Consider the following 15437-nt stretch of genomic DNA (forward strand, 5'->3'; position numbering starts at 1 on the left):
TGGAGGAAAAAACTCAAGTTATCAGGGACTTCATTTTACTTGGATGCAGAATAAGCCCTCATAGAATCAAGTAATGTTTTGTCCTGGGTATATATTCTGCAAAACACCTCTTTAAAGTGTTAAAAGGCAGAGATATCACTTGAGGACTAAGATATGCCTGAGCAAGCCATAGTGTTTTCAATCACCTCATATGCACATGAAAGCTAGACAATAAGGAAGACCAAAAAGAATCAATGCCTTGGAGTATGGTATTGGTGAAGAATACTAAATGTAGCATGAACTTCCAGAAGAAAGGTCAAACCTGTCTTGAGGGAAGTACAACCAGAATGTTTCTTAGAAGTAAGGAAATCAGGACTTTGTCTCCCATACTTTGGATATGTACCTGGAGCAGGAACATATCGAGTGTGGCAAATACAGTCAGCAACCAAGAAGAAGGCCTCTCAAGAGATGGGTTGACCCGGTAGCTTCAGCTATGGGTTTAAGAAGTACTCTCTGAGAGGATGGCTCCGGACCTGACGGGGCCGCATTCTATTGTGCATCAGGTTTCGGTGAGTCAGAACTGACTCGACTGCACCAACAACTTCAACAACAGACTATAGTTAGCGCTCACTTCCCAAATGATTATTTTTCTCTGCCTTATTTATTCTTGTTTAGAGTTTGTTATCTAATCCTCCTCACCAAGTTGAAAGATCTCTGAAGATGGTGTGTTAGTCTGGGTAGACTAGAGAAATAAATTCATAGACACTCATATGTGTATAAGAAAGAACTTTATATACAAGAGCAATTGCATATTGAGAAAACATCCCAGCCCAGCCCAGGTCAAGTCCATAAGTCGATATTAGCCCATATGTCCAATACCAATCTGTAAATTCCTCTTCAGACTCATGCAACACATGCAATGACGCCGAATGCAGGATGATCACAGGCCAGTGGGTGGAAAGTCTTGTGGATCCAATGACAATGGAAGCATCTTAGTGCTGGTGTGTCTCCATGTGGCTCCTTCAGTGTCAGGGCTCTATCGTATCAGGGCTCCCTGTGTCTTGTCTGCAGGAATATCTTGCAGGAAGTGAGCATGTGTCCCACTTCCAGTGAGCTATTTATCTCTTTAGTGCGTCCAAATGAGGTCATCAAGCTGTGATCTGATTGACAGGCTAAACTCCACCCCTTCAATCTTAAGTCTCAAACTGACAATAGATTATGTAACTACCACAGATGGTGATCATGCCTCTTAACCGCACTTCTGTGCTTCACACACACTCATTATATCATATACACTGATACTCTACATTTACAGGTCAGTCATATTTCTTAAAAATACCAGTGCCCATTTGATCTTTGAAAGAAACAGAAAATTTTTTTAATTAACTGCAAAATCTTTCAGTTGATCTTTAGACATGAAGGTTAGAAATATGGTTGTAATTAAATATGTGGTGGCTTTAAGGTCAAGGGTGGACATATCCAGGAACTGCCATAGATTAAAATAAGAAAAAGGAAAAAGAAGTCTAGAGAGATTAACTAGAATACAGGTATTTCAGGCATTTTTAAGATAAAAATGAGACGATATATTAAAAGTGTCATTGATGAAAAGCATCAAAACAGTTGTCAACCAAAAAAGTTGCTTGGTACCAATTCTACACTGGTGAAATTGACTTCTCTTGGGTATTTGGGTATTGCTGTTAGGTGGTGCCAAGTGGGTTCCAATTCATAGCGACCCTGTGTTGTATAACAGAGCTAACCACTGCGCGATAATGCGTCATTCTCACCAGTTTTCTATGTTTTGAGTCCATTGCTGCAGCCTCTCCATCTTGTGGAAGACCTTCCCCACTTTTGCTGCCCCTCCACTTCTCCAGGGACTGGTCTCTCCTGCTAACATGTATTATGGGGCAAACGCATTTTGAGTCTAAATGCTTGAAGAAAGTCCTCTTCCTTTGTGAACCACTTGCAATGCAAGAGGACTTTGACAGACATAGTAGTTTTTCTCATTCAGTCAGCAAGCCACACTGGGTCGTTCTTTACTGTTTCACGCACTGTTCCTAAGCTAGGGAGCCCTGGTAGTGCAATGGGCTGCAAGATCCTAGGAGGCGTTCCGTCGTATAAAGGGTTACAGTCTCCGGACCTCACAGGGGCCATTCTATCCTGTCCTATAGGGTCATTATGAGCTGGAATATACTTGAGGCAGGGAGTTTGGTTTGTTGGTTTGGTGACTAAGCATATTTCTTGTTCAATACTGGCAAGTGTTGTCTTTTGAATCTTGAGCCAATGTAAACGTCTTTTTCTACTTTGAAATAAGTGCAAGAGAAAGAAAACCAAACCAAAACAAAACCTATTCTGCAATATTGACGTAGTCTGTTATTTTTTGTATGAAAATATTTCCCTCGAGTAAGATTTCAAAGACTCAATAGTTCATCTTTTAAGTCTTGTTACATTAAAGAAGCACAAAACAGATAAAGTGATCTGAATCTTTATTGAAAAGGATGGCAATTAAAAATGATAACTTTTGGCTTTGGGATGGGGTTGGTGCAGAAGAGGTTGGTGGGGGCCTCAAAAAAATAAAAAGAATAAATAATAAAATGCCTTTTATTGAGTAAAATTCACATTACAAAAGGAATCAAATTAATATAATCTATTTTGTAAAAGTTTTATACAGTACATTCCTATGGTAAAAATTAAATATACATTGTGACATCTGTTGGTGATTATTTCTGCTGTAAGTAAACTGTAACTTAATCAGTCAACTGGTTCGTTAAAGATAAATGATACAAAGGGTTTTTGGTTGCTATATTTTATTTTCTCAGATTCCTACCAGAACTAAAAGCTAAATTGCTACAAGAAGCAAAAGTCAATTCATTCATAAAGCCAAAGGAGAATTCTAAAGAAAATGAACTTATGAAAGATGAGAAAAAAGCAATTTATAGCAATACACTGCTAAATACTACAGTTTTGGGAAAGGTAGGAAATTTAGCTTTCTTTTTAGTCAGTGTAACTATATTATAGTTAGCATTCGAGTAACAAAAATAACTTCTCATGACTCAGATTTTGGATGCATCTATTCCAGGAAATAGAAAAGGAGAAGAGGCCCAAGGAGGTCAAAGTCAGAGTTGTGAGGGCCAAAGGAGGAAAAGGAGATAATGCAGAGCCCAGAAGGACAGATTATGAAGGCGGACATTGTCAACAGGAAGTAACTGAAAGTGCTCACACGATGTCTCAAGATACAAAACCTGTCATCACTGAGCCAGCAAGCCCTGCCAACTCCAGCATTAACTCTAATGCCATGAAAGATGATCTCCATGCCGGAGGTTGTATGACGATGCCACCCATTAATCTAACTAGCAATAACTTCATGGCGGCAAACCCCAATTCAAATCATACCCACTCCAATGCAAGGTGAGCTGCAACAGGGAGAAGAGACGTATGACCTGGGCCTTTGTGTGCCAAGTTCATAGTGTCTCCATAGAAACATAACTTGATGAAGGTATATTGAAAGTAGAAGTCCAAAAGGGACCACTTATTAGGTAGTTCTTACGAGTGCTATATGAGATACCAGCTTTTCTTGGCTATGAACACATTTAATTTTTGCTAATGAATTTTGGAAACATATCTTTTTTCTATCTTTTTTTAAGACTTAGGAAAATCTCTTCCTTTCTGAAGAGGAAAAGGTGGTATGACCTAAATTCTGTTATTGATGTCTTGGTATAACAAAATAACCTTTACTACTTATTGTAGATAGCTCTTTAAATGGAGAAAGGATAGCTGAAAATCTTTCAAGTCAAATAACCTTTTGCAGTCAATATTTTGGGGAGAAACAGCATATTGGGAAGCTTCAGATTTAGCTGCTGATTAACCGTGACTGGTTGATCAAGGGCAGTGTGATGAATGATGAGGGTCTGTCCAGGAAGGCTTGAGGCCAGTTCTAAATTTGGAGAGACTCCTATAACTGTCCTTTCGTGGTACACAGGATACGGCTTTTTATTGCTAACGAAAGGTTGGTGGTCTGAATCTACACAACCAAGGCCTGTCCATCTACTTGTAAAAAAGATCAGACACACTTAAAAACTCTACAGAGCACAGTTCTCCTCGGACACACACAGGCTGCCATGAGTCTTAAGCAACTGATGGCCATTGGTCTTTTTGTTTGTGTTTGGTGAATCTGCTTTGGTCATTCAATGATAGAAGTCTCTCCTTCCATTAGAATATCTGTAGTCAGTTCCTAATGAATCTCATATGCAGCCACCACCTATCTTTCAGTCAAGGCCTGAATGCTGAGATGGTGCTGAACACCTTCTAGAGGAGCTTCCGGACTAAGACAGATTAGGAAGAAAGACCTAATGATCTATTTTTTGAATGTCAGCTGGTGAAAACCTTCTGGAGGACAAAGTACCAATCCATTGCTGACCATAGGGATGGTGCAGGACCAGACAGATTTTTGTTCAGTTGTGCATTGGGCCACCATTAGGCAGTGGCTGCTTAATGTAGCTAACAACATCTAGGCAATAGATGTAGGCTCATCAGTTAAAGCACATCCCAGCAGACTGGCTTGTTCTATATGTTGTGAGGCTTAATGGTCTGCAGAGGTAGGCAAATGGACATGTCTGTGTTGGTCCAAAGGTATAGGAGGCTACAAAGGGCCCAAATGTTTTCCAAGTGACCCCCAAACCATGGTTTACTTAATACTGGCTATAAGTCAACCTTGGACAGCAAGCACAGGCCTTTAGAAACTTACAGAGGGACCTTGTAAACCAACAGACCCCCACAACATGGTTGTCATCACCAGATTTAGCCATGAGCTAGCTTCACTCTGCTTTCTTATCACTTCTCTGATTAGAGTGATTGGTGCTTCACCCATTGAGTCTATTCCAACTCACAGTGACCCTATAGGGCAGAGGAGAACTTCCCTACAGATTTCTGAGACTGTAAATATTTACAGGAGCAGACAGTTTCATTTTTGTCCTTCAGAGTGGTTGGCTGGTGGGTTCAAACCACTGACCTTGCAGTTAGCAGCCCAACTTGTCACCCAGTACACCACCAGGGCTCCGAAGAACCAACTATTATACTTTGGCACTTCGTGTTTGTGTTACTCTGGGTAGACTAGAGAAACAAATTCATAAACACGCATATGTATAAAGAAAGAAGTTTGTATACAAGAGCAGTTTAATATTGAGAAAATGTCTCAGCCCAGTCCAGATCAAGTCCATAAGTCCAATATTACCCCTTATGTCCGATACCAATCTATAAAGTTCTCTTCAGACTCATGAAATGCATGCAATGAAGCCGAATGTAGGAGGATCACAGGCCAGTGAGTTGGAAGTCTTATGGATCCAGTGGCATTGTAAGCATCTCAGCGGTGGCAGGGGTCTCTATGTTACTTCTCCAGCTCCAGAGATCTGGTTGCATCAGAGTAGGTCCACGTGGTTTCTCCAGCTCCCAGGGTGTAGCGTCTTGTGTCTTGTCAGGAGAGTGTGTCTCCGGGAGTGAACCTTGTCAGTAGAAAGAGTGTGTCTCCCCCCTCCAAGGAGGAAAAACAGGAATTCCCAGGATTCTCAGGAGAAGGCCATGCCCACACAGAGGCCTCATTGGTTACATCTTGATTGATGGGCCAGACTCCACCCCTTCACTCATAATCCTCTCAAATTGACACCAGATCATGTAACTACCACAGTGTTCACACAGTATACTTCCATGGTATAGCTTATGATGACAGAAGTTGAAACAAAGCTACTTCCAAGGAATTCTAATAACTTTTCATTTGTTTTAAAACAATAGATTAACTGAAAAATCAAAAAAGAGACGTACTTCTTCGAAGTCTATTGGACATGCTATACCTAATAGCAGGCAAGAGGATACCGGTCCTACTCAAGTAAGGCAATAAGCTAGTTAGTCAAATATAGCCTCTGTCAACATCCACCCGCCCCCATAGGCACTGACACTCTCTTTCCTTTTGGGACTCCAACTCTTTTTAGAAATCTGTTTTTAGTTGCTGTTAGTTATCTGGTACTGCTGTAATAGAAATAGCACATGTGGATGGATTGTCTCCCACAGTCTATAGGTCTGGAAGTCTGGATTTAGAGCATCAGCTCTAAAGGAAGCCTTTCTGTCTAGAGAGCGTCCTTATCGCTTTAGCTTCTAAATCCTGCTTCCTTGACAGCTCTTGGCATCTGTATTACCCCAACTCTCTCTCTCAGAATTCCTTGCTTGCTTAATCTCCTTGATATCTCAGAGAGAGAGAGATTGACTCAAGACACAATCGACACTAGGTAAATCTATAGAGACAGTAACTAGATTCATGTTTTCTTGGGGACATGACTGGGGGAGGTTGGGGGGAAATGGGAAGCTAATAAGTTCAAGAAAGAAGAAAGGTTCTAAAATTGATTGAGGTAATTATTACACAACTCTTCCTGAAATGATTGAACTATTGAATTATATGATATGTGGATTAAGTGCCAATAAAACTGTTTATATATATAATTTTACATAGAAAATGATATATGTATATATCTTAAATAGGATTATAAATACAGGATAGAGGTTAGGCTTTACAAGACATATTTTGAGGGGACACAACTCAATCCAAACAGTTCACCATTTGGTCTCCAAAAATTCATGTCCTTCCCACATGTCCAACAGATTCACCCCATACAGTTTCCATTATTTTTCTTCTTGAGATTAACTAGGGCATTATTTCCTTAATGCTTTTATACTTTTAGTTAATTTTTTAATACATAAAAGATACAGTATCTGTATATTTAATATGCGATCTGGGCAGAATCAGCTTGTTTTCTTGAAGAGTGCATTTTTACTTTCTAAGTTTTTCTAAAATATCTTATTTATACAAAAGAAACATTTGCTAAATAAAAGCAATTTAATTGCTTTTCACTAGAAAAATGAGTATAGTTCATTCCACATTCTTTGACATAGGAAATTGGTTTATTCAAATTGAAATGATTAGTTACAGTGTAACTTAAAATGATGAAAACTGAAGACAAAACAAACCTATCATAGCAAACAACTGGCTGAGTATATTAGGGAAAATCCCATAGTGGAAACTTATACGACATGGTAGAAGAATGTTTATTGACCTAGGGAATTTTGCAATATGTAGTCAAATGAGCAAAAACAGGGTAATACAACAGATTACCCAGAATGATGAGTTCACAAGTCATTTTCCCTCCCTTGGCATTTCCCAGTATCCTTTACTGACTATGCACATCGTTTAGCACTTAGAAGAAGAGGTTGTTAAACTAATGGAAGTAATTTGTCTGAAGTCAACGATTAGTAAAAAGCCAAACTCACTGCCCCCGAGACCCCGTAAGACAGAATCAAACTGCCCTAGTGGGTTTCTGAGACTATAAATCTCCCAAAGAGAGGCAGGGCATTCTGAACTGCTGACTGTGGTTAGCTGCCCAAGGGGCAGCCCACCAGGGCTCCTCAAAGTTCAGTAGATAGCATCCAAAAATCACAGATGGTGGGTCTCATGATTAAGACTTTTCTTCTTGGAACATTGGTTTATGGATTAGAGTTGAATCTGTTTAGACATTTTAATGGTACTCCGTTCTACCTCTAGATTATTAAAATAACTGTATCAAATAGGCATTTTTTATGTCTCTTATACTATCCAAATGGCTAGAGTTCTAGACTTATTATTCTATAAATAGTTACACTTGGTCCTTCTACTTCAAACTAACCGTTGTTTATTTGCTTGTTTAGAGTCAAATGGAGAAGAGTGTATTTAATGAGCGAACAGGTCACAGTGACCGAATGGCAAGTGGGAACAAAAGGAAGCTGAATTTCCCCAGAGCCAATAGGAAGGAATTCCATTTTCCAGAGCTGCCCTTCACAACACAGTCAAAGGAGATGAAAGGAATGGAAGGTAGCATGAGCTGCAAGGCTTTACAGGTCTTCAGATCGCATCATTGCAAGAGCTTTGTTGTACTCTAACTTTTCTTTTACGCGGTGATTTAGATCAACAATAGTATATTGCTGAGACAGGTTATATTCTGTATATTGCTGATGAAATCTATCCTCCCCCCCTTACTCAAATGAGAGACAAGATGTAAAAGAAAAATTTAAAGAGCGATTAAGAAAGCTTTAAAGAGATTTTCAAGGCACTGCTGAACCTTCTGAGAAGGCTCAAGGAGCCAAGGTCATCGGTCAGAATTGAAAAACAATCTATGGACAAGAAATTGTCATTGAAATTAAATGTTTGCAAACATGTTCAAGGAATATTGTGGGTATCTGTTCTCCGGTATGAATCTTGTACTAGATGGCTGTGTGGAGATGGCAGCTAGTGGTGGGAATAAGAAGAAACAGCATCGGGTTAGAAACCTTGGAAGGAGTTTCAAGTATTGGCTATGTTGTGCAGAGAAATCAATCGCTTCTGACCTCACTCATGGAAGAAATGATGGAGTCAAAGAGCTTCATAGAAAATTTCAACGGATAGCTCAACTTCTCAAGCTGTAAAATACTATATAAAAGTAAAAACTTATGATGAAATGTGCAATGACCTAGAGTAAGAAAACCTAAAAGTAAGAACATGTTCAGCATCTCTGAAACTGAAAGAACTCAAGAAAAAAAGTCAAGCCTCCCGTTGCAATATTGAAAGATTCCATGGGAAATATTGAATGACACAGGAGTCCTCCAACGAAGATGGAAAGAATGCAGAGCCACTGCACCAAAAAGAACTAGTCCACAGCCCACCATTTCAAGAGTAGCATATGAGCAAGAACCAATAGTGCTGAAGGAAGAAGTTCAAACTACCTGAAAGCATTAGCCTCCCCCAAAGCCCCAGGGATTGATGGAATCCCTATTGAAATGTTTCAACAAGCGGGTAAAGCACTGGGAGCACTTGTCTATGCCAGGACATTTGGAAGACAGCTTGGCCAACTGACTTGAAGAGAGCTATATTTGTACCCATTCCAAAGAAAGGTGACCCAACAGAATGTTCAAACTAAAGCACAATACCATTGATCTTGCATGTCAGTAAAATTTTGCTGTAGATCATCCAACAACAGATACAGCAGACATTGACAAGGAGCTTCCAGAGGTTCAGTTAGATTCAGAAGAAGATGTGGAACAACAGATAGTATTGCTAATGTGAGATGGAGCCTGGCTGAAAGCAGAGGGTACCAGAAAGATGTTTACTTGTGTTTTATCGACTGTGTCAAGACGTTAGACTGGGTGGACCATAGCACACTATGGGTAACCTTGAGAAGAAAGGCTATTCCAGAACACTGCATTGTGCTCACGAGGAGCTTTTACATAGTTCAAGAGGCAGCTGTTCTAATGGAACAAGGAGATATTGCATGGTGTGCTTCAGGGTTGTATTCTCTCAGCACACTTATTCAAACTGTATGCTGAGCAAATCATCTGAGAAGCTGGATTATATGAAGAAGAATGCAGCAACAGGATTGGAGTAAGTCTTTTTCTGTTTGTTTCTTTTAGGAAGTCTTATTAACAACTTTTTATACGCAGATAGCACAACTTTGCTTGCTGAAAGGGAGGAGGAATTGCAGCACTTGATGACGAAGGTCAAAGATTGTAGCTTTCAGCATGGATTACAACTGAACGTAAAGAAGACCAAAATCCTGGCAACTAGACCAAGAGGTAACATCATGATAAATGGAGAAAAGGTGGAAGCTGTCAAGGATTTTGTCTTGCTTGAATCCACAATCAATGCTTCTGGGAGCAGCAGTCGAGATCGAAAGACACAGTAAATCTGCTGCACAAGACCTCTTCAGCACGTTGAAAAGCAAGGATGTTGCTTTGACGACTAAACTGCTCCTGGCTCAAGCCACATTATTTTCATTTGCCTCGTATGCATGTGAAAGTTGGACATTGAGTAAAGAAGACCGAAGAAGAATTGATGCGTTTGAAGTGTGGTGCTGGAGAAGAACATTGAAAGTACCATGGGCTGCTAAAAGGACAAATCGACAGTGTTGAAAGAAGGACGGCCAGAGTGCTCTTTAGAGGCAAAGATGGCAAGACTTTGTCTTACATCCTTTGGACATGTTGTCCGGAGAGACCAGTCCCTGGAGAAGGACATCATATTTGGTAAAGGGGAGGGGCAGCGGTAAAGAGGAAGGCCCTTGAGCACATGGACTGACCCCGTGGCTGCCACAGTGAGGTGAAGCGCGGGAACAATTGTCAGGAGGGTGCAGGACTGGGCAGTGTTTCGATCTGCTGCGCACAGGTCCTTAGGAGTTGGAACTGATTCGATGGCACCTAACAACAACAGCACCCCTCCCCAAAGGGCCTGTTTTACTATGGTGTAAAAACCAGGCTGCGTACACTTTTCATGTTATATTTTTGTGTGTCAAGTAACTTTTGTAACAATCAAAAAGAGGACCCAAACCAGGCAGCTTTAAAGAATAAGCTTTTCATTAGCTCAGTCTTATTTAGGTTTTAGAATAGAATTTAAGAAAGTGGCTTTGTCTGAGTTTAGTACATGACCTAGAACAGATCATCTCCCTGTGTTTTTCCATGTTTATATTTCCCGATAGTGGCAGGAACACACTTTAGAAATCCAAGGAATTAGTTGATGAAGACATATGACATGTGTTGAATTCTTAAACGAAACTCATTTTTCCATGAGTAGATGTTCTTATGTTTCTTTGAAGAACAGTGACACCTTGTGAAAAATCAGTATAGTAGCGAGAAGACAGTACTGAGTATGGCAGCGAGAATAACAGATCCAGACAAATAATTTCATATTCACTTAACAGCTATACTCAGAATTTTAAAAACACTTAATGCTTTAATTCTTGGTAGATTATTTGTAAACTTTTCACCATTTGTACTCATGGTTTGTTCTGTTACTTTGGAATAAATTGAGAAACTGACTTTAGTGGCCATAAGAATTTATACTGTAAACAGTTGGAAGGAAAGGAAAACTTCAAGGTGGGACTAACATGTTTTCACTGTTCTAAATAATTTTCAAAAGTTAAACAGATTAAAGTGCTGAAGAGGGAGCCAAAGAAAACGGACTCATCTAAAATACCAACTTTGCTTACTGTAGATCAAAATCAAGAAAAACAAGAGGTAAAACCTTTTGTTTCTTGTTTTTACTAAGTTTATACTACTTAGAACCCTTAGCTTGGTCTATTAATTTAGCTACTACTACTGGAGGGTTGTATTGAAAAATCAAAATTCTGCAATCTCTAAATTATATATATATATAAAATTATATATAATATATATATATAAAATCTTTGTAGAATTACCGATTGCTACACATTTTTTTGAGATGTTGTTTCTTTTAATAGATAGGTTTTGCCTCTCTTTTGTCAAATAGAGTTTCTTTTTTTTTTTCCGTGATTTTATTTATTTTTTTTTTTTATTTTTTTTCTTTATTTTAAAAAATCATTTTATTTTATTTTATTTTTTTTTTTTTTTTTTTTTTTTTTTTTTTTTTTAACATTTTATTAGGGGCTCATACAACTGTTATCCCAATCCATACACACATCAATTGTGTAAAGCGCATTTGTACATCGTTTCTCAAAACATTTTCTCTCCATTTAAACCCCCGACATTAGGTCCTCATTTTTCCCCTCCCTCCCCGCTCCCCCCTCCCGCATGAGCCCTTGATAGTTTACAAATGGGTATTTTGTCATATCTTGCCCTGTCCGACTTCTCCCTTCATCCACTTTTCGGTTGTCCGTCCCCCAGGGAGGAGGCCACACACAGTTCCATGCAATTGGTTCCCTCTTTCCTACCCACTCTCCCTCCACCCTCCCTGTTTTGCCACTCACACCACTGGTCCTATAGGGCTCATCCATCCTGGATTCCCTGTATTTTCAGTTCCTATCTGTACCAGTGTACCTCCTCTGGTCTAGCCAGTCTTGCAAGATAGAATTCGAGTCATGGTAGTGGGAGCGGGGAGGAAACCTTTAGGAACTAGAGGAAGGTTGTATTTCTCATCATTGTTACATCGCACCCTGACTGGCTCATCTCCTCCCCGAGACCCCTCTGCAAGGGGATCTCCAGTGGCCTACGAATGGGCTTTGGTTCTCCACTCCACACTTCCCCCATCATTCACTATTTTTTGTTCTGATGATGCCTTACACCTGATCCCTTCGACACCTCGTGGTTGCATAGGCTGGGGTGCTTCTTCCATGTGGGCTTTGTTGCTTCTGAGCTAGATGGCCACTTGTTTACCTTCAAGCCTTTAAGACCCCAGACGCTATATCTTTTGATAGCCGGGCACCATCAGCTTTCTTCACCACATTTGCTTATGCACCCATTTGTCTTCAGTGATCCGTTCGACACCCCGTGGTCACACAGGTTGATATGTTGTTCCATGTGGGCTTTGTTGCTTCTGAGCTAGATGGCCACTTGTTTACCTTCAAGCTTTTAAGACCCCAGACGCTATATCTTTTGATAGCCGGGCACCATCAGCTTTCTTCACCACATTTGCTTATTCACCCGCTTTGTCTTCAGCGGTTGTGCTACACATTTTTTAACAGTGTCTGCATAAAGAATACCCGCCCTCATTTGAATGTTGTATGATTAGACTACTTGGGAAAATATTATTTGTGTAACGTGTACTGCATAATACTGGATCATTAAGCATGTCAGAGGAAGTAGATATTGGTATGAGCATGTAGACATATTGCCCATGAGCATTCATATATGTATTTAGCCTCTTTCTTCCTTCTCTTTTTCTTTTCAATATATTTCCCACATCTGCTATCCACCTACTGTTCTATTTTTACTGGCTTGCTCTCAGCTAGGTAATCTTGCTGAAATGTCCTCAGCCCCCACCCACCAGAATGATTCCTGAATTCTTTTTGAAAATCTTGATTCCCTCAAAATCCAAATGAATCCTCTTAAATGAAGATTCTTAAAGGAATTGTATGAGCAGCCCCTGGGTTAAATCATAGAGAGATAGCCCTAGTCTGCACTCTTTTAAGGTCATCTTTATATGTGATTTATCCACTTTATTATCTCAGTTTTCTTTTTTAAAAAAATATCTTGGTTACATATCCTATTTAGGATAAAATACCCAAAGCAATGTTGCCTCAATTACAAAAAATGTTTTAAACTTTCATATAAAACGGCATAGGAAGGTATTTGAACTAAGGCTATTGAATCTCTACGATGTTCAAATAAAAGGGTATCAGACCTTGTTTGATGCCGTTCCACTGTCACACTTGGGGCTCGGACTTAGTCTCAGTGTGGAATTTGTTAACTTCGCAATCCAATTTGAAGAAAAAATAGCTGGTAGGTCAAGAGAGCCACTCCAGGTCATCTTTTAGCCCATTATAAAAAGCAATAAGGTTGTTTTAAACTTAGATGAGGTTCCGTCTCACAGCATGGAGAGACTCACAATATGCTGCATGTGCTTCCTCAGTCTGAAGAGGCCAACTCAAATTATATCCCAAGGCAGGAAGAAATGAACTCAAAGAATAATTCTGTCATCTTCAGAGTAATAAATACTATGGGAAAACTTTTTGTTTATATGATGCAGAAATCAAGAAAAGATGACCTTTTTCAAACAGTGACCTTGAAACAATTTGTAGTTATTAGAAATAAGTAGAGGTCATTGATATTGAGTGTAAGTTACTTGTATGTCGTATTTAAATACTGACCCTATGAGTGACCAAGATTGTATGCAAGGCTAGACTGAACACTTTAAATAAATTAATGTCAGAGTTAAGAAAATTTCCTAAATGTCGGTTCTATGGTTTGCTGGCATAGTGGTTATGGGTTTAGCTGCTAACCAAAAGGCCAACAGTTCAGAACCACCAGTAGTTCTTGCTGTAGATAAGGCTTCCTACTCCCATAAAGAGTTACAGTCTTGGAAACCTGCAGGGGTAGTTCTACCCTGTCCTGTGGGGTCGCTATGAATTGAAATCACCTCGATGGCGGTGAGTTTGAGGGACGAGTCCTTTTTGTTGTTGGTCTATTCTCAGGTTTGCCATTGCCTTGGTTTTTGAATGACTCATGCACTGAACCCTTTTAGGCAAATTAAATGTATAGTATTCAGACACTACACATGCATGGAATAGACCCCATCCACAACCAAGAAAATCCCAAAATTACTGTCAGTGAGTGACTGAGGCAAGAGAGAAGAGTCCACACTGGTGGCCACCCATGGGTGTGTTTGCTATTGATAACAAAAAGAACACTGCTAACCGGTGTACATGTACCTTCTGAAATAACCACCAAGTGCCAAGTACGAGTACTTACCTATGCCTCTATTTCCTTAGCCAGAGACACACCCTTTCCTCAGTGAAGGCCCCATTTCTATTTGTTTTTGAGAATACAGAAAATGCACAAACTGGGAGGAAGAGCAACATGCCAATCTAGAGTAGGAAATGCAGCCTCAGAAAATTCAGGGAACCCCCGAATCACTGTATGACTGGGGAAAAAATAAAGTCCTTTTAAAACAAATCATTTTATTGGAGGCTCATACAACTCTTACCACAATCCATACATACATCAATTGTGTAAAGCACATTTGTACATTCGTTGCCCTCATCATTCTCAAAACATTTGCTCTCCACTTAAGCCCCTGGCATCAGTTCCTCATTTCCCCCCTCCCTCCCCGCTCCCCCCTCCCTCATGAACCCTTGATAATTTATAAATGACTATTATTTTGTCATATTTCACACTGTCCAATGTCTCCCTTCACCCACCTTACTGTTGTCCGTCCCCCAGGGAGGAGGTTATATGTAGATCCCTGTAATCGGTTCCCCCTTTCCCCCTTTTTATTGAAGTTACAAACACAGAAATGCTGACTACCAAATTCTACAGATATATCGTAAACCAGTCATATGTATATTCACCTAAATGTACTTGAAAATTGATTAACTTTTGCACTATTCACGTTTTCTTAATTTGAACATTAATTATAAAAACTCCCTGATTGGTGCAACCTCATGAAACTAGCTCACAGGATATCGTATGATCTATTAACCCAGTCATTCTTAGCTTTGGTTCAGATCTTGAAAATTATTGATAGGAAAATTTCTACATGTGTCAGGAAGTAAGAGCCCATTGTCTGGGAGCATTAAGCACTGCTGGGAAGACAAGCACACTTGATAATGCCTGAAACATGGATCTGGATCCCATGGGACCATTCTAGAGCATCAGATCATGATGATTTTTTAAAACATCATCTTATTGGGGGCTCTTACAGCTCTCATAACATTCCATACATCAATTATATCAAGCACATTTGCACATATGTTGCCATCATCATTTTCCAAACATTTACTTTCTATCTCAGCCCTTGGGACTGTAACCCTTTTTTAAAAAAAATCATTTTATTGGGGGCTCATACAATTCTTACCACAATCCATCCATCCACTGTGTCAAGCACATTTGTATATTTGTTGCCATCATCAGTCTCAAAACATTTGCTTTCTACTTGAGTCCTTGGTATCAGCTCCTCATTTTTCCCCTCCCTCCCTCATGAACCCTTGATAATTTATAAATTATTA

At 39.6% G+C, this 15437-nt stretch overlaps 1 protein-coding gene across 1 annotated transcript in view; it reads left to right on the plus strand.

The window, feature by feature from the left end:
* Nucleotides 1–15437, plus strand: part of CDKL3 (cyclin dependent kinase like 3) — a 58031-nt gene that overhangs the window by 40161 nt on the left and 2433 nt on the right. Inside the window, exons 7-11 of the mRNA XM_004696616.4 lie at nucleotides 2796–2949; nucleotides 3056–3384; nucleotides 5761–5854; nucleotides 7702–7864; nucleotides 10934–11031. Of these exons, the coding sequence (XP_004696673.1) occupies nucleotides 2796–2949; nucleotides 3056–3384; nucleotides 5761–5854; nucleotides 7702–7864; nucleotides 10934–11031 (838 nt within the window). The remainder of the gene's footprint in view (nucleotides 1–2795; nucleotides 2950–3055; nucleotides 3385–5760; nucleotides 5855–7701; nucleotides 7865–10933; nucleotides 11032–15437) is intronic.

The sequence above is a fragment of the Echinops telfairi genome, unplaced genomic scaffold (assembly GCF_000313985.2).
Source record: "Echinops telfairi isolate 266 unplaced genomic scaffold, ASM31398v2 ScPeMD7_7469;HRSCAF=8507_1, whole genome shotgun sequence".
Lineage (NCBI taxonomy): Eukaryota > Metazoa > Chordata > Mammalia > Afrosoricida > Tenrecidae > Echinops > Echinops telfairi.